Here is a 20,376-nt window from a genome sequence, read left to right on the forward strand (position 1 = left end):
TTTTCATCCCAGCTTCCCATCAGCATGGCATTTAGGTGAACTACCAAGAAATTTGCATACCTGTTGCTGAGCTCTATTACTGACACTCAGCATCTTCCGTGGGGGAAAGGGAGAAGCTGTCAGCAAACCAAGCAGCTGGGCCCCACATCTGCATTTGAATGCAAAAATTCTACGTATCCAGACACTCCAGAGAGAGCCACGCACAGTGCACAGGTTAATTCCGAGTACTTTTAATGGACTGTACAGATTTCCACAGCTGGTTTTGTGAAGGACATTATATTCCACATGAACATGATACCATCTGGCAGATGAACACATCTTCTGCCCCCTGATGAAGCAAGTGGCTTCATAAAGCTCTTACTGATAACTTCTCAAGAAGATGTATCTCTCGGATAATGGAAATGGAAAAGTTCTCGATGAAAAAAGCAGGATGCACTCCAAATTTTGCTCCCGGGCCTCTGGAATGATTTTCACAGACACCATTAGGATCATATTGCAATGGAAGGAGCTTCCAATAACACAACGTTGACTGACACGTTTCGCTTTTACTTTGCAGCATACAAAATTAACTTTTGCACTTCTTCCTACAGAGCTATTCCACAAGTAGGAAGTAATGGATTAGAAGCCAGGCAAAATCCCAACCATATGAACCAAAGGATAAAAACAGAGAAGGCAAAGTCTCAGCTAAAACCTCTCATACCCAGCAATTTTTTTCTACACTCCCTTTCCCATATCCAGGTACACTAAGTTAGTTACATTAACTAACAGACTTTTTAAAAAAACTTTAAAAAAACCCCAAAACCAACCCAAACCAAAAGTAATAAAAACAAAGTTGCATCCACTTTAATCAGCGTGTTTCCACTTGAAAAAGAAAGCCTGAACACAGTAGGAAAAAAGAACATCCTGTTTCAAGGAAAAGACCATCTCCAATATTCATACAACATGCATCAGAGATTCACAGGACGGAGCCACTAACACTGCATTCTGCTAGAAGGTTTAGGTATGTTGTAAATGCATTACTTGCTGCAAACAGGATATTGCCATATCAGCCTGCCTGAAAACCTGAATAAAATTTTAAACCAGTCCTATTGCATAATTCACTTTTTATATAAAAACAGTCCACAGTTGGATCACTTCCCTTCCTCAAGGCAAAGGTCACAAGCTCACAGCAGTCATAGTGATGGCTCTTCAGTCTTCATCTTTTTTTTAGCCTGTCCACTGGAAGCATGCTGCAGATCCTGCTTCTTCTTCTTCTTCTGCTGCTGTAACCTTCCCTCCTTCCTCTGCACGTACTCGTCCGTGTTGTCAAAAGAGGCCTTGTACAGGTGGCTGTAGTAGCTCTCTGCACCAACAAAACCTGTAGTTGGGCAAAGCAAGAACACAGGTGTTAATTCCCTCAGTGGTCTCATCAATGGCTTCCTGGACTTTAATTTTGGATAGTGGCATTCCAATTCATTTACTGTGCTCCTCTCCACTGTATCAGCCTTCCAATACCTCAAGGGGCTTCAGGAGAGCTGGGGAAGGATTTTCACAAAGGCATGTAGTGACAGGACAAGGGGGAATGGCCTTAAGCTGAAGGTGAGCAGATTTAGACTAAATATTGGGAAGAAATTCTTGACTGTGAGGGTGGTGAGGCCCTGGCACAGGTTGCCCAGACAAGTTATGGATGCCTCAGTCCTGGAAGTGTCCAAGGCCAGGCTGGACAGGGCTTGAAGCAACCTGGGATAGTGGAAGGTGTCCCTGCCCATGGCAGGGGGATGGAATGAGATCATCTCTAAAGTCCCTTCCAACCCAAACCACTCTGTGATTAAATATCAACATTTACACTGTGTAAGCCTGATTTGTGTTGGCAAGCACCTGTTCAGCATTCACCAGCCAGGCACAGCCTCCACTTCTAGGCTAAAAAATTCATACGGAGTCAAGCAGCTCAGAGTGAAGCAAAGAGAGGCCACAGCTCTCCTCACACTGGACACTTGCAAACTTCAGGGCTTCTGTTTTTCAATTGCTGAAGTTGTTCCCTGAGACCCAAGTACTACAAGGAGAGTTGCCACCTAACTGTGCTTAGCTGGATTTTCTCCTAGAGTATGAACTTAAAAGAAGGACAAAGGATCAGTCTTTAAACAGTCATGTTCTATAGCACATAAATTCCTAAGCAGTTGTTCCAATGGCTTTGTTACACTTTCTGTGAATTCAGGGTAATATTCCTCACAGCATCCCCAAGACTGTAGGTTTAGATGAGTTTAGCAGGGAACTAACTGCTATCCTAAAATCCCTCATCAGATTGTTTCTGTAGAAAACATAGAATGAGACCAGCTGGCTCGGTCTGTATTTCTAAAAGAATTGTTGGAATGGCACTTGACAAAGCCAGTTATCTCCAGTTCTCATCTTTTCCCACTTACCAAAATTATCTTTAAAGGACAAATGAAGAGAAATCCAGTTCCTGCTAAGGTTTGCTCCTGAAGCTAAGTGTGCTACTCCACAGAAACCCACATACAGCATCCCCCTGTTTCTGGGCAGACAAACAAAGCAAGTTTCCCTTGTGGTACTCAGCAAAGCTCAAGCTTTCACTTTCAGGGGTGTTGTACTTGTACAGGCTTTATTGGCCTTTGGCCCTGGGAAAAAATTGCATGCTGCCAGTTTGAATAGCCATGCTGCTCTCCACTTGATCAGTCTGCATTAAATCCTTTTCTGGGATTAGTTACAGCACAATGCCAGACTGTTTAATGTGTACAAGGGGGAATGGCTTCAAACTGAGAGTGGGTTTAGATTCAGTACTAGGAAGAAATTCTCCCCTGTGAGGGTGGTGAAGCACTTTGAACAGTTTGCCCAGAGAAGCTGTGGATGCCCCATCCCTGGAAGTGCTGAAGGCCAGGCTGGATGAGGCTCTGACCAACCTGGACTAGTGGAAGCTGTCCCTGCCCATAGCAGGGGGTTGAACTGGGTTGTCTCTAAGGTTCCTTTCAACCCAAACCATCCTAGGATTCTGTGATACTTCCAGATTGACACTGCATCTTAAATCCTACAGAAACCTCAGACAGGTGAGAAAAGTTTATAAAAGGAAAATATGCAAGGACTGGGACTGAATTCCAACAATGTAACCATCACTTGTTTCAGAAGATATAACTACTTTTAAAGCACCAATTATGCACTGGAATAAGCGCTCATCAAGTGAGCCTCCCCTTACTAATTAACAATAATGAACCCTCTCATGTGAGTCGTGCTCCTTTCCCAGCTGCAGATGAGATAGTGACTGCCATTTCACACTTGTTTGTTCCATGGGCTAATTACCCCCAGAACCTCTCCCCCTGCCTGCTCTCTCTGCTTCTCTGTGCTCATTTCCACTCAGACCTCATCCTCCTAATTATCTGCCTGGCTGTAACTATCAAGTCTGCAACATCTCCATGCAAACATCTCCCTTCCAAAGGAACACCTGACTTAGAAAGACTGCACCACCTTAATTACAATTTAATGACCAACTTAATGACAGCTACATGCTAAACCATCCAGTACCAGATATTAAGGAGACTTTACACCAGACTGAACATTTCTGCAGCTCTTCCATCTTGACATATGGCCACCATGAACAGACCATAAGACTGGTGGGAACTGTACCATGTTTTTTAAGCAAGATTCCAGTCTCCCAGCAAAGTAGTCTATGAATGAAGATTCAATACATAATTGAGATTTTAGCACATGCCACAGCCCTTCTCTACCCTGCAGCCACAACCACTGCTATAGTTTGAGCTAGGTTTTTTTTATAATACAAAAAATCCTGGAAACATAGGGTGCTTCTGAATGAGGAAACCAGGCATTATTTTTCTGACAGAGTCTGGGAGTGGGGCAGGAAGCAAGAAGAAAATGAGCCAGCCAGACACTAAGCAATGTCATATATTGTCCCATCCTGGGTCACACCTTCCAGTCACAGCAGGCTTCACATCCCGCCCTGCCAAGGTGGACCCAACAGCCCATCTTTACAGCAGAGCTGTTCCATCCTGACTGTCTCCACTGCACCTGTGATAAAGTCTCACACCCAGGCAGGAGACAAGACAACAAACACCAGTGTTTGATACCACAGCAGTAAGACAGACTCCAGCAGCTCTGCCAGAGGCTGTTTGGATGCATCCCTGTGATACAGTGTCTATGGAAAAGTTATAAGGCTGCAATTCAGCTCTAAATACCTACATGGGTCTGTGATAACTGAGCCCTCAACACACTTCATTATCTGCACTGACTTCCACACCAGACAGAGAGATGAAACTGAGAAAAGACTGAGTGACTTCAAGAGCCAGCTGAACTGACCTGAACTCCAACCTTGTTCTAAATCTTATGCTTCAGCTATAAAAACTGTGTTCCTTAAACCTTTAGGCCAAGTTTCTCACCTTCAAACACTGTCCAGTTGTCTTGAATGTATTTTGACATCTTCTGTAATCCCTTGTCATCAGTTATAGCCTGGGAAAAGAAGGAAGGCTGCATGTTATTTGGGGATTAAGAGACAATTTCATGTTCCACTGCATGCTGAAAAATGCAACAGCTCTCAGAAGCGTGTAGTGAAACAGAGCAAGTGTAAAACCTCCATGATCTCTTCCAGGCTCCTTTTTTCTAGGACTGTTATTGAAACCAGGCCTGAGATCTCAAGTTCTGCTAGGAAAGCTCTGCCACTTGAACAAAGAAATTGATTCCCACTTACTAATCTGTGAGGAAAATAAATATCCCAGGGAACACGTTAGGTCAAAGAACACACTCAGAAGTTTCTTTAAAAACCTCTTCACAACCAGACCATAATTATCTGGAGACTTACAAGGATAACAAATGAGTTTCCAGTTTTTTAATAGGCAATAAAAGAGAACTTGATAGCACATACCCCAAATCTGATTCCCTGTTCTCATTGAAAATAAAAGTAATTCCCTTACTGCTCCCAGGATGCCTTGCCCTGCAAAGGATCCCTCAGAGGCAGGCACAAGGAAAGCTGTGTGGGAAGAATTCCTGAGCAAATCCAAAGGGATTTTGTTGGTTTGTGGTTTTGCTTTTTTGGGTTTTTTTTTTTAAATCATCAAGTGTAGCCCACAGAAATCTCAAACAATAGTTTAAAGTAGTGAGTGCTGAAGAGCACTCTGATCCTGCTGTGCCAGATGGCAGCTTTAGCTGAGAACACACATTGGTGTTCACAACAAGCTCTTGACACCTTTGCATCGTACACAGGTGAGAAAAAAAATGAGATGTGTATCTATGGCTTTTACTCCATCTCAAGAGAGAGAGAAAGGTGCCTTTTTAGCTTTCATGGAACAGCTAACTCCACTTCCGTTGTGGCCTCAAGACATCACCAAACACTCAGGATTTTCAGCATTAAAAATTACCTTCCACTGTCCATCACATGCTCTGTACAAAAGAAGAGGACTGTCCTTGTCTTCCTGCAAAATCCACAGGTCCCCCATTTCCTCAAATGCAATGTCCCAGCCTTTGTGTTTCAGAGAGATTTGCTGTTTGTAAACCAGCCGCTGGGCAGTGGCATCGAGCTGAAAGATGTAGACTGTGGGAATACTTTTGAGAGGAAAAACTTAATTACCATTATTACCAAACCCACCTACAGGTATCACTTGTACAGCAAACTACAGACACCCACTCTAATTCCAAACAGAGCCAAAGCCAAGTGGTTAGAATGAGCACTTCAAATGCTGTTTGCTTACATGATCTGAGTCAGAAGCTGTAAATACCCAAAGTGTCAAACAGCTTTTCAAGTGTTATGTGAAAGAAAAAGCAGCCAGTGCTGCCTCCTCTTTAAAAGAAAGAGCAGTAAAGGGAATTTCATAAGGATTACTAAGGACTTTTATGAGGAGTGCTGCACTGTGACACACTGGCCTACAGGGCTGCACTTGAAGGTAAATAAACAGCTGAGCACCAGCCAAAATAAAACATCCCCTAGCTCTTGTACATCCCATCCTCCTGTTTCCTCCACTGAGGGAAAGGCATCACAAACTCTACAAAAATTAACTAAGCCAGGTAACCCTTGCTCCCCTCTGCACTAGAGCAAGTCCAGACTTGCTCAGGAAGTCCAGGACTCCCTGAGAGGCCACAGACATTCCTGAACATCTGGAGATGCACAGTACCAAGAACTCCAGGCTCAGAGAAAGCCAGGACAGCCAGCAGGGAAAGCTGCACATGCCTTTGCAGTAGTTGTGATGATTTTAGGCATTATTCCATCTATTCTTACCTGTCACACAGAATGGCAACATAACCACCTTGGCAGCAGTAGGTTATTCTTGACACCGTGTATTTCTATTAGTAATAGGGGAAAAAAAAAAAACATCCTTGTGAGTTGAAACCATTTATGGGCAGAAAATTCACATTCCATTTCACTATGAGCCTTTAAAATTTAGCAGATGTCTTAATTTACAGCAAGTTAAGCAACTTAATTACCTTCTAACTACAGTCAAGGTTTTTTTGTACCAGTGTTTGCTGTTTTATGAAGTTTTCCACACTCCTCCCTTCCACACTGTCCAGAGATCAAATGTAAAGGTTTAAGTGAACCACTCTTAGCAGACAAACCAACAGATGAAGGAAAATACACCACCTTCAAATATTCTCTCCTGCAATGCTAATGACAAAAGCATTTACATTAAGCCTGCTCAGGCAGAATATCACTGCAGCAGCTCAGACATTACAAACACGAGCTATTAGCTGCTGTTCTGTTTGTCAAAAAACGAACATAGTGATGCATAGCTACTATCCCTTATATCCCTGCTGTGCTGCCTCTGTTCCAACCTGAGTCTGGGTGAAGCCATCCTGCCCCACAGAAAATGTGCTCTGAACAACAAGGCAGGCCTGCCTGAGGCCATTTTCCTCATTAAAAAAAAAAAAACCAAAAAACAAAACAAACAAACAAAAAAACCCAACAAAACCAACACAACAACAAAAAAACCCACATCACACTCCTAATTTAGAAGTTATACAGTTTTATCTGGGAGAGAAGCAGCACCTTTGCTGCACAAACCATTCTACTTGAAATACAAAACAACTGATTTGAGGCTTCTGGAGTGGGAAGAATTTGGGAGGAGTAGAAAAACTGCAAAATTATGTCCTGGGGTGCTTTTTCAAAAGTATCTATTATATAATGTGAACAGCAAAACTGCAACAGCAAAAGGCTGGTTCTCAAGTGTATTTTATAAGCAGTGACAACACCAACACTGCTGATGACTAAAACCTTCCAAGTAGAGAAGCAGAGTTATTTCCTTTAGGGCAGGGAAAATACACTGACTCTGCTAGCAGAATTCTGATGTACCCTCAAATATTCTTTTTTTAACCTCCACCTCATGACTGGACAGAACCTCTGGTTCACTCAGTTAGGGTAAATTTGGGAGTTACCACAGGATTTTACCCTTGCAGCTACCAGCTGATGTATAGGCATTGTCAGGGTGCTTGTTTCACAGTTTTGCAATCCATGTAGGAAAGCAAAACAAGCTGTACAGCTTCCAAAAATTCAAGTCAGCAAGTTTAACACCAGAAGCTAACTATTTTGTCAACAGCACATGATGCAACCACTAAGAGATAAACCAACTGTGGGAAAGAAAATTAATTCATAGTGTAACAGAACTGAAAACATTTTTTTTTCTCCAGCACATAAGAAAAATTGTGTGATACAATTTCATAGAGGGAAGCAAGAACAGCATGCACACACTTTTCACTCGTCTCAACCACCTGTTTGGACAGAAGAGGAGCACTTAATAAAATATATTATCAGGACTGATATGGTTCAGAGCTCCTGGGAACAGATGGAACTGATCTCCTGCTACTCTGCAGAAATATGAAATTATTAGTCCATATTTAGCACTGGGACCCAGGACTCCTGTTTCACCAAAGATGGTTCCAAGTACCAGGTAGGATGAGTGGGCTGAACCAGAAAGTTTCTGTGCAGCTAATGTGGCTAAATGCTGTTTGTGCAGGATGGAGCCACTTACACCACAGCTTTGGAGCAGAACTGACAGCTCCTATTTACTGTAAGCCATGGTGGGCTCTTCAGACACTTAAAGGAACAAGCTAAAATAGATATATATGTATATAAAAGCTGAAACCTGTGCTATTTATTTCTAATAACAAAGCTCTGCCTCTCTGCCTGTTGCTTGACAAACATGCAGGGAAGTGCCCACCTACACAGCCAAGTGCTTTGTTAGAGACAAAGGGCTCTGTGAACTTGAATTAGGCAGCAGCTCTCTCCCAACCCCAATGGAGGAGGGAGGAGGAGGTTGTTTTGATTTAAACCAGGTTTTATTCACAGCTGGAAAGAGACAAGAAAATGCATCTTCTTTCCAAGTTCTTTCCATGTGTGGGTAAGTTAAAAAATGAGCAAAATGAATGCAAGACCCACAGCAGTATCATGGTCAAGGACAGGGCTATGAAATCAGTTAAGGAAGGGCTACAAGAACATTCTGTGACAAACAGATGTTCACTTGATGGTCTCTGAACTCAAGACAGTATTTATATGACACTGTTATCAGCCTGCCAACACCTTAAAATTAACTTTTGATGTCATCTGTGAGAAGAGGTGACCCTATAAAAAATTAATGTACTGGTGCATTGGGGTAGAGTTGTGCAATTCATGTTCTGGACTTTAAACAAGCTTCTGCTGTCAAGAGGATCAGATGAGGTGAAAGCTGTGAAGCAGAAAAATATTTATATAGCACTATGGAATTAAGAGAATTACTCCGATTCTAGTGGGAAAATGAACTGAGGATCTGTAAGCCATCAGCTGAAACCAATGCTACACTGCTCAAAACACTCCTACATTCCCCAAACAGACACATATTCATCATCTGCCAAGCAAAATAAGCCCACATTTTGTGCTCACATGACCCACCATTACTGATGATTCCATCCTCATTGAGCTTCAAGCTGTGTTTAAAGCTCCAGTGCATTCACACTGGCTGTCAATGGTAAAAATGAAATGTAACAATACAAAAAAAGAAAAAAAAAAGCACTTACATCCCCATCTGATCCCTGGCTGCAGAGTCCTTTGCAGACACTGTGCTTGTTACAAGCTGCAAAGTGCTGGCTCAAGAGATTGTGTCCTTAAATTCAGACCATGAATGTCACTCTAGGTTTTGGAGATGAGCTGTGACATACCTGGATGCACAGCATGACTAAACACTGTCACCAGATGTCACCTCTGGCATTTCCAGTACTATGATGCCAGCAGAACACAAGTCTTTTCACTGCAGAACACCTGTGAGAGTGAGCAGTGTCCAGGATTTCACAGAGACAAGTCACAGGCCACCATGTGGCTTCCAACAGCACCACCACACATGGCAGTGGATGGAAAAACTGCAAGGCACTGCAGGAATAAGGTTTATTACTTAATTACTGCGTTCTATTTATTAACCCACAGTTTATGGGCTTTCCCCTTCTGTCTCTGCTTACTCACACTGGGGCAAAGAAGCTAAATGGAGACTCCTCAAGCAAAGGGCACCTCCAATTTCTCCTGAGGCTACATCAGCATGAAGAATATCTCATGGAAGGGATTTTATTAGGGGACAAGGCAAGTATTACTAACCTACATTTAAAAACATTCTAAAAGAGTTGGAGAGGTTTTCTTAGATCAGTTCCTACCTGCAGCAACAAGTTTCTTGACATTTGTTTACCCAATGCTACATTCAAGGTGTACTATATAGTTCAGTATTATTTTTTGATTAACTTGTTTGGAATCAGTGGAATTAGGGTTCAGTGTCAGATCTAGCACTGCTAATTTACTCACAAGCCATCTTAATAATGCTAAGTCAGTCTTTGCAACAAATAGCATTTTTAATATTAATCAAAGAATTCCCCACTTCAGTTAGTTGCTTACTTGTCCTCAGTGATCCTATAAATCTAGAAGGCAAACTGTTTTAAAATAAACCCATTATTCCCTCTAAAACAAATGCTCAAATCCTGCTGCACCCAGAGTATCAGTGGATACCAGTTAGATGTGCTTGTCACCCAATTTTGTACCTTTTTCACTTGTCAAAAACCCCAAGAACAGCTTTCTCAAAGATTTCAAGCACTGGCATCCAGTTGAAATAAGGTAGAGACCTTGTGAATGTGTGTGAGAGGTGTGTGGCTCAGGTGTGTTTTCAAGAAGACTCCCAAGTCCAAGGAGCAGGTTAAATTGTCCATATGGATATCACCCTGAATTCCTGCTAACAGGAACCCTTGGCCAAACCCAAGATTTCCAGTATGTAAATGGGACAGCTGTGATGAAAGTGGCTCCCCAGCTGCTGGGAGGTGAAGCACAACACACTTCCACCACCAAAACCACAACACAAAGGAGGGAGGGCAGAATTTTCAATTCAATTTCTGCCTGGATATGGATTCCACAGTGGATTTGCCACAGGAGCCCTGCATGGCTTCCCAGTCACCTGACAACTGGGAGGCAGCTGTGGTCTGCAGGGAAAGAAGTGCCCTTAGAGATTCACATGAAAAATCACACACAGCAGGATGGGTGGCGAGGCAAACTCAAATAACCCAGCAGATGAGTAGGTGGTTTAATTCCATGCATGCAGCAGGGACAAGGACAGTGCTAGTTCACTGCTAATTGGTCTTATGCCACATTAAATGACAAGAAAAAAACAAAACTACATTTCAAGCATTACCAGAATAACTGCTCACATCAAGTGAGCATCTCAAACACAGCAGCACCCCAAACTTGTGTGTGTGAGACTGCTGATGTACAGGCTGGAAGCTCAGGAGAGCTCCTGGGGTGCTCAGTTTTCATGTAGGACTCAAACATTTAAATTTTGGACACTGTCCAGCTGCAAGAGAACCTAAAATAACAAGCCCAGCATTTTGACTCCACAGGGCACTACTGCAGGTCACTGGTTAAAAATACTACAAAGCTTCTTTTTGCTCAGGAAAATTGCAACTTTAACACTTGAAATTCTAAGCATTTCAGAAAAATGGGTGAATGTTTAGATCTTCCCAGTATCACAGCATGTTTTCTGCCTAGGAGACTACAACACCTATGGTTTTGGAAAAAAAAATTCAAGTGAAGGTTTTGTCCACTGTGCAGAACTTAAATTTGGGAAGAATTAGAAGCAGCTTCTTTTGGTCACTGCTTGGCACATTTTAGAAATTCACACAAAACATAGGAATGGACTTCAGGGACCGTCTTCCCAAAATCCCAGACTACTGTAACAGTTTTTGTACGTTCTAAACCCAGTGACAGAAGGGAAGCACTTCTAACAAAATGCAAGCAACACGTTTGGCAGCGCCAAGGATCAGGAGCACAGCAAAAGCACTGGCACACATGGACATACCTGGTCTGGTTTGGTTGCCTGAGGCCCACAGATGGTACTCAGCTGACAGCAGTGCACTTCTTCTCCACTCTTATACTCCCAAAGTCTCAGAGTGGAGTCCTGGACAGATGGAAGTGGACACAAGTCTATTACTACCAGCACTCAGGCAAAGAGAGGCCACTCCTGGCCTTCAGCTAAACCCTGTTTCCCTGAAGAGCTCCTCACAGGAGCTGCTAAATAGTCACTTAGTTAAGATCTCAAATTGCAAATAAAGCATTGTAATTAACATAATTTCCCCTTGCATTCTAAATTATTCAGTCATGCTAATTTTAATTTTCCTTTTGAAGTGGAAATTGGGTAGCTGGAGGAGGGCATTTCAAGCCTGTCTCAAACAGCACAGCCATGCATGTGCTCAGCATTTTAATGACAATTCTTCCAGGCTGCCCTTCTCTGCCCCATGCTCTTGTTATCAACCAAATTCTCATTTGATTTAGCAACCTCCTGAAGAGAGACTTAACACCTCTCTGGAAAAACAAAGCCAAGAGCATTTTCTCAGAGTGAAATACAGCCATGTGCAGCACTAGCATTAGAGCTGCTTCAATAATTAAGAGGGACAAGAGCCTTAGGGAAGTAAGAACAGTAGCTGAAATGAAATGCCAAGAGTTACTGTGATCTTTATATCTTCAGAGGAAACATTATTTGTTTCCTGTGCAGTTTTGGTAGTCTGGGGAAGAAAGAATATTGTCTCCCTTCTTTTAGGCCAGCTCCATCTCTGTACAGATGTGGCATGGCAGCAGGATGCCATCAGTTCAGGAACAGGGCTGGGGAGGGAAGGGAGGGAACATTCATTTCTGCAGTTCTCATCCAAGAAGACAATGTCTGTGCTCCAGAGCAAGAGTTAATGGTAATTTCACCATCCCAAAGATGCCTTTTACCATAAGCACAGTAAAAGGTTCTTATGTGATCCAGCAACAGAATGGCTGAACACTGAACAGAACCAAGAAAAAGGGGGCAGAAGGAGAAGGGAGGCCATGCTGCAAACCATGAGAGATTATTCCAGGTATCCCAAGGAATTTGGCCAAAACACAAGTATAAATAATAATAAACCCAAACATACAAAAAAACCAACACTTTTTGGAAGAAATTGCAATACATACCCCAGAAGCTGACAACAGCAGGTCAGGACAGTTGGGTATTACAAGTATTTTACTTACAAACCTAAAGGAAAAGCAGTCAAAAGTTGAACTCTCTTGCTTGACACCCTACTCTTTAAACACAAACAGTAAGAGAAAACAGCAGTTTTGAAGAGAACCTTACAATAAACAAACAGATTTTCCACATCAAGATAATTAGGAGGATGAAGAAAATGTCACCAGTACTTAGTAAATATGCACTACACAAACTACTGACTTTCTACTTAATAAAGAACTACATTTCCCCATTTGAACTCAGGGAATTCTACTGAGTTCCTCCTAGCTGAGAACACTGTCATTTCGATCAAAAAATGCCAATGGAGACAGATTTACTCAGGCAGCACATTCCCCTTTCTCAGTTCATGATGCACATTAAAAACATGAATCAACAGATCCTTTAAAACACAGCAATGAAGGCTCAGGCTCCAGAGTACCACATCTCTCCAGACACATTTGGGAGATCACTTAAAAGCAATCTTTAGAGAATTTTAATGTGGCAATTTACCAGTGCCTACATTCAGCCAGAAGTTCTGTTTTCCAGAAGTTGGTGATCCTGTTTTGTCTTTGGTGAGCAATGATGACCTGAACTTCTGGGGATCATTATTATCTCACCAATCTCAAATACAGTGATCTGAGCAGAACACGACCTGAATGGGACAGTCTTGCCTTTGAAAACAGGCATAGCTTTAAAGCCATAGAGTGAAAAAATAACAGGAAGAGATTTGGTCACTGTAATACAAACTTCCAGGACAAAGCAGGCACAACAGATTCAGCAAGAATCACCATGAGCCCCATTGAGAGAAGAAAATACAGGACTGTGAAAGGAGACAATTATTGCTTTATGTAACCCTTTTTTATTAATTTCTAATTAAAATATAGATTTTTTTTGAATCCGTTTCAATCAATTCACACTGCTTCTCACTCTGCAACCATTAAGGAACACCTTGGACACTTTCAGGCATGGGGCATCCACAACCTCCCTGGGCAACCTGTGCCAGTGCCTCACCACCCTTACAGGAAAGGATTTTTTCCTTATATCTAATCTAAACCTACACTCTTTAAGTTCAAAGCCATTTCCCCCTTGTCCTGTCACTCCAAGCTCTTACAGACTCTCTCCATCTTCCCTGTAGGCCCCCTTCCTTGAATGTATTTCATACCGCAGTGTCCAGCACGCTACAGTCTGGTGTCCAGGCAGGCATGCTCTATCCACCCTGGTGACACAGCCAGGTTTTTTTGTTTTACCACAGAACCTAGCAAGTCTGAGTTCTGCACTGAGACGACACTAATTTAATTAGCCTATGTTCAAACCTCTAAAGACAGTTCCTAAGACTTCCCTTCCTAAGACTAAGATAGGCTCCATCCTGAGCTAACCATTTCTGGAGCCTCTTTTGACCAGCATGTAGAGGGAGATGATTCTGCTCCTCTGCTCTGCTGAGGCCCCAGAGGATGTTGTGTCCAGCTCTGGAGTCCTGGCTATGAGAAGGACATGGACCTGTTGGAGCAGGTCCAGAGGAGGCCACAAAACAAGCAGAGGGCAGAAGCACCTCTGCTGTGAGGAAAGGCTGAGAGAACTGGGGGTTGTTCAGCCTGGAGAAGAGAAGGCTCTGGGCCTGCAGCCTCCCAGCTCCTAAAAGGGTCTTATAAAAGAGATGGGGACAGACTTTTTTAGAAGGATCTGTTGCAATAGGATGAGGGATAAGGCTTTAAACTCACTGCAGACTCAGACTAGATATAAGGAAGAACATTTTCACAATGAGGTTGGTGAAACACAGACTGTCCAGAGAGGTGGTAGAGCCCAATCCCTGGAAACATTCAAGGCCAGCTGGGACAGGGCTCTGAGCAATCTGATCTTGCTGAACATGTCCCTGCTCATGGCAGGGGGTTGGACTGGATGACTTTAAAGGTCTCTTTCCACCCCAGGCCATTCCATGATTCTACCACAGACCAAGCTGTTGTTTAATGTGATTTGAGGAGAAAATTTCACCCACTGAGAGTGGATGAAGGTGCTGTGCAGGGAAAGGCTGCACAGACACAGGGGCTCTGGCACACAAGGCACTCACTCTCTGTGTCCCATGCAGTAGGACACAATACTGTAGGGAGCCTTTGTCAAGCTGACTCTGATCTTCTCATCTCTGTCTGCAGTTAGGATATACCGGTCATCAGCACTCAGGGCCTGTTGGCAAAGGGAGAGCTTTAGTGCCCAGCAGTTCAAGGCTTGAAATTCTCCTTAACTAAGAAAAAAAATTATCTGCTCACCCCAAAATGCAGGTACAAACAGGAAGCCACTTTTTTCCACCAACAATGAAGTGTAAATCTTTGTGACAGTAACATTCTCACTCACTAAGACAAGCAACACTGACTTCCAGGTCCAGTGAAAGCCACTGAGCCCCAACAGTACAGCTGCAAGACCCCTTCCATCTTAAAAAACAAACTTATCACACCAAAGAGCTCAGCTGACATGGCAGAGTGGATGAACTCCCATACACACTCTGTCACCAAGACTTCTGTGACTGTAACATGAAGACTTTTTCAACACCCATTAAGCTTTTTTCCTTACCAAACTCTGCCAACACAAACTCAGTAGGAAGAAATCTGGACCACATTTCATTTACATAATTAAAAAAAAAATAAAAAGCAAACCACAAATGTGGGACAAGAGCAACAATGAGAGACCCAAGCACAAGCAGGAATGCAGGTTTGTAAATACACACACTTACCACATCCAATAGCAGAGAGACATGACCCAGCTCAAGTTTTCCATCTGCTTGAGGTTCTGTTATTGAGTAAGAATAGACATCACCAGACTTATCTGCAACAAAAATCTTATCCTCTGCAGCTGTGATAACCAGGGATGTGCATCTCCTGTTAACAAACCTGAAAAACAAATGGCACGGCTTGAACAGCTCCGGATGGCAGCTTCAGCAAGTCTGAAGTTAAACAGACCAAGAGGCTGGGCAAAAAGTTCTCAGATGCAACATTACTGAAATAGCAACGATGAGAGGAACACTATGGGGCTGAAATAGCATTTCTGAGACTAGTACATGAGTGACTTACATAACAGCAAACACCTGGGGTGGGGAGAGGAACAGGAGACCATTAAAAGCTGCATGACTGCATTTTGCTTTGGTATTTTCTCAACTGAGCACCTCACCCAGGCAGCATGCCAGGATTCTAATGAAGGCTGGTAGACTTCCTTGCACTCTACATCATAAAAACGTGAGTTAAACATGCAGAAAAGACAAGGTAGGATTTGTCCTATTAGGAGTCCTTTGCAGCAACAATTAAAAACTGTGTAGGAACTACTCCGGTTGCCACTCTGTCCTGCAAAGGGAAGCCCTTGATGGAGAGCCTTGGAACTCTTTTCTGCTCATATCCCAGGTCACAGAGCCACAGGCTCCGTGTTCCTTGTCCAGACAAAGCTCTGAACTTGAACTCTGAGTTTCCCTCATCATCTGCCATCACCTCATAGCTCCAGGTGCCAGTGTACCAGCTTTCTTACATCCACCCAGATAAACATAAGGACCACAGATGCCAGAAGGCACGTCCTGTGTGTTGGCACAGGACTGTGGGCACCAAGGATCATAGGAAATGGATATTTATTTTCACCTACTCTGAAATTCAGTGGCCATGTGTAGGCAAGAGGACAATACACTATGCTTCAGGTAGGAAGAGAGAAATTCCCAGAGTTTTTAGTGGCTGTTTGAAGGAACACCACAACAACAGGATCACAGGCAACATAGTTCCAAAAAAGGTTACTTTGCCAACCAGAAAGTCCTGCTCCAAGTTCACTGTGATCTTGAGCACAAAGATTTATAAGTTCCCCTTTGTCTGACACAAGCTGACTACAAAGGGCAGCACTGTGTGACACCTTTACACAGCTTGCCACAAAACACTAACACAAGTCACGTAGCTCAAACTTTGGCATTGTTATCCATGCAGAAAGCCTTTTGCCTGTATTCCCAGTTTCCCAGTATGAGGTATTGACATTCCCAAAAGAATCCAGCTGTGGTCCTAGTTAAACTTTCAGCAGAAACTAAAACACCAAACAATTATCCAGTGGCATGTTAGAGGCAAGGCACACAAGGCAGGGCAGCAGGGAAGGCAGGACACAGAATGAACAGAATTGGGCATTTTGGATTTTATCATAGAACATCCTGAGTTGGAAGGGACCCACGAGGATCACTGAGTCCAACTCCTGGCCCTGCAAACGACACCCCAACAATCCCACCACATGCTTGAGAGCATTGTGCAAACCCTTCTGGAGCTGTGCAAGCCTTGGTGCTGTGACCACTTCCCTGGGGAGCTGTTCCAGTGCTCAACCACTCTGGGTGAAAAACCTTTTCCTAATATCCAACCTAAACCTGCCCTGGCACAGCTTCATGCCATGACCACTTCTTCACTACAGCCCCGTTTAACCCCAAGGGTCCATCCTGTATCCAACACACAGAGCCAAGCTACAGAGACTTGATTTTTTTTTTTTGCAACCAGGGTCTCACATTTGTTAGAGAACAACAGAAACAGAGATGTCACATGCTCAGGTACTTTCTCAGGAAGGCCTTCACAATCCTGCTTTTTCTATAGAGAATTGTCAGCAGAAAACTTGGAACTGGAGGACCTCTGGTGGACAGCTACAGGCTGTTTCCTCAAGAGGAATGTACTGAAGAAAAGCAGCTGCATCATCTCCGAAGATGTGCTTTTTGAAAAGATCGTAACTTTTTCGAAAGTTCACAAACTCCCCACAACTCCTCAAAATCAGAAGGAACAGAGAATGCACTCACTGAACCGCTTGGCATCAGTCTTACAGGTCCAGCCCCAGTGTACCAACAGTGGACAGAGTTTTAGTTCTTAAAGATAAAAAACACTGGGTTTGGAACAAGGAAAGAGATTATCCTTCCTTGGACAGTGATATTAAATATCTGCACTCCCATTCTCGGTGAGGGGAAGACCGCACATCAATCCTTGACAAATACTCTGAATTCCCAAAAACATTGAATTTATTTGAGCAAGGGAAGAAAAAAAAAAAGAAAAAAAAGGAAGCTAAGTAGTAAAAATATCAATATCCCAAATACTCCCATTTTAGAACTCAAAATCCATCAGCCATAACTCCATAACAGCATGCACCACCCTGGTTCCTTACCTGACACTAACACATTCCCAGGAAGGCTTCGTACGGAACAGAATCAGGCGTTTGCTGTCGTCTGTCAAGGCAAAATAACCTCCTGATGGGGAGAAGGCAAAAGCCAGGATGTCATCACTTCCTTTATCTGTCCCTTTTCCATCCTGCCTAATAGAGAGAAGGGGACCAACAGTTCACAACCTGATAGCTACTGATTTCCCTCAGGGAGTTGTTCTCAAACCACCAAGAGGAACAAAGTAAAACTTTAAACACTTTCATTTCTGCCTAAAATGTTGAGCCAACGTGGACATTGATGCAAAGAAATAAGCCAAGACAAAGGAAATTGACAGATCTGAGACTGTATCAAAGCCTGTTTAGAAAACAAGAGTTTGTGCTGGCACATCTTGATATAAATTAGGAGGTATAAATATAAATATGAGGTATAAATATATACATAAATTATAATTTAAAAATTATTTCTCTATGAGGAAACCAGTAAAATGTTTCCTATTTGGCTACAAGTAAACATCCAGTGATTGAATCTAAGCTAAGAAAAATACTTTTTTTGTGTGTGTGTGTTTTGAATTCTCATGACTTAAAAAACTGATCAGGAGAACTTATGTAAGAGCTTTGTGGATTTTTTGGTCTTAGATGTCTAACAAAAAATGCAGGACTTTTCCACAAATGTCTTGACTGACAAGAGACAGAATTATTGATTTTGATTTTGGCACTGCTGGCTTTTTTCGAAAAAAAGAGAAAAAAGGTTCACAGTGGAATGAAACTCCGGATGAAACAGAAACAAAAAACAGATCCATATATATCCATAAGGGTTAGCAAAACCAACCCTTCACCTGCTCAAGGAGTCATCCTGTGGCTTCCTTTTACTGCCTTCACAGCCACACAAGCTCAGAGATGCACCCTCCAGGAAAAGAGCAGATTTTCTCACCCTTTCTCTCCTAAGGGCTGCTTCTCTGCACTGCTGCAATCGTACACGAAGAGGCTCTCATCACTGCAAGGGGAAAACAAACCTAAAATTACTGGCACTGGAACAACCAGGAGCTTAACTATGGAGAATAGCAACTGTTTCGTAAGATTCCCTTATTTTAGTTATTGGGCACAACTGCCCCCAATCTCGAGAACCACCTCTGCCCAAGGGGGCTACCAGAGTGCTGCAGATGTGGCAGAAGCTTAAAATTTTGGACTGTACGCACATGTCAAAAAGGAAATCCTCCCCTGCTGGTGAAGTAACCCTGCAATTTGCATAAATTTTATTTCTGTCAGACTCAGCACGTCTGTCAGTAGCATTTACCCAGTCACAGAATCACAGGGCTGGTGAGACTGGACAGGACCACTGTGGGTCATCTGGTCCAACCTCCCTGCTCAAGGAGGGTCACCCCAGAGCACACAGCACAGGATTGTGTCCCGACGGTTCTGGAATATCTCTAGAGAGGGAGACTCCACAGCCTCTCTGCACAATCTGATCCAGTGCTCAGTCACTGCACAATAAAAAGTTCTTCCTCATGCTCAAGTGGAACTCCCAGGACATCAAGTCTGCCCCTTGCCTCTTGTCCACCGCTGGGCACCACAGAGCAGAGCCTGGCCCATTCTGACACCTCCCTTCAGACACCACACAGAACCTCAGAATCATTCGGGCTGGAGAGGACCTCCGGAGATGACATCACCCAGTCCAAGCTCCTGCCCAGGCAAGGTCACCTGGAACAGCGACACAGGAACGTGTCCAGATGGCTCTGGAATGTCTCCAGACAGGGAGACTCCACATCCTCCCTGGCCAGTTGCTCCAGAGCTCGGCCACCTCCACGTAAAGAAATTCTTCCTTGTGTTGAGGTGGAACTTCTTATGTTTTATTTTATGGCCACTGCTCCTCATCCTGTCACTGGGCAACAGGAGATGGGAAGAGTCTGGCACCATCCACTTGGCACCCACCTTGGAGATATTTATATGCACCTTCCTTATGGACGTAAAATAGACCATTATTCCATATATATATATATATGAAAAATAGTATTGCATACATTCTAGGCATTTATAGTTTTTTGCATAGTGTCAGACATATACATGTAATACATGTGCTATACACCTCACATAGATACGCTATATACATATATATTTTCCATAAATTATGTACACATATACACTGTTATAGATATAAAACATACGTATAACATAGATATGTGTGTGCCTACATAAATATGTAGTGTGTGTGTATATATACAATATACACTATATATATAGTGTGTTTATATATATAGTGGGCTTATATGTATATATATACACATTGTGTATATATATACGCATATATATAGTGTATATATATATGTATATGTATATGTGTGTATATATAGAGAGAGAGAGAGTGTTTATATCGGTATATATTCTTTATGTCATATAGAGTCCAAATGGGGGAGCACAACCGTGGCAGAAAACCGCCAAGGCCAGAAAGTTTAAAAGTGGTATTTCTGTACCAGAAAACGCTGACAAGGAGCTCGGAAAGGCACACACCTCAGCAGGGCCGGCGGCTCCCGCGCTGCCCCAGCACCTCCCCTCACGCCACACGGGCCCCTGCGAGCCCCCTCAGGGGGCACCGGGCGGCCTCCGCCGCTGCGGCCCGCCGGGCCCCCCCGCGCCCCGCGGTGCCCCGCACGCCCCGCACTGACCCGCCGTGCCCGGGCCGCGCCGCCAGCAGCCGCCCCCCGCCGCTCGCCACCGCCGCGGCCCCGCGCAGCGCCAGCGCCGGGCGGGCCCCGGGGCTGCGCCCGCCGCCATCGCCGCCCGCCATGCGCCCGCGCCG

The 20,376-nt window shown here is 43.5% G+C and overlaps 1 protein-coding gene across 1 annotated transcript; it reads right to left on the reverse strand.

Annotated features, from left to right (window-relative positions):
* Positions 1-214: 214 nt before the first annotated feature.
* Positions 215-20,364, reverse strand: WDR4 (WD repeat domain 4). The gene is made up of 11 exons (XM_068178921.1): positions 20,135-20,364; positions 18,514-18,576; positions 17,589-17,735; positions 15,169-15,325; positions 14,512-14,624; positions 12,416-12,476; positions 11,280-11,378; positions 6,209-6,273; positions 5,355-5,538; positions 4,380-4,449; positions 215-1,357 (listed from the first exon to the last, which is right to left on the reverse strand). Exons 1-11 carry the CDS (start codon positions 20,362-20,364, stop codon positions 1,173-1,175), a joined length of 1,374 nt encoding a protein of 457 aa, XP_068035022.1. The 3' UTR covers positions 215-1,172.
* Positions 20,365-20,376: the final 12 nt, after the last annotated feature.

This window comes from Anomalospiza imberbis, chromosome 2, assembly GCF_031753505.1.
Source record: "Anomalospiza imberbis isolate Cuckoo-Finch-1a 21T00152 chromosome 2, ASM3175350v1, whole genome shotgun sequence".
NCBI classification, from domain to species: Eukaryota; Metazoa; Chordata; class Aves; order Passeriformes; family Viduidae; genus Anomalospiza; species Anomalospiza imberbis.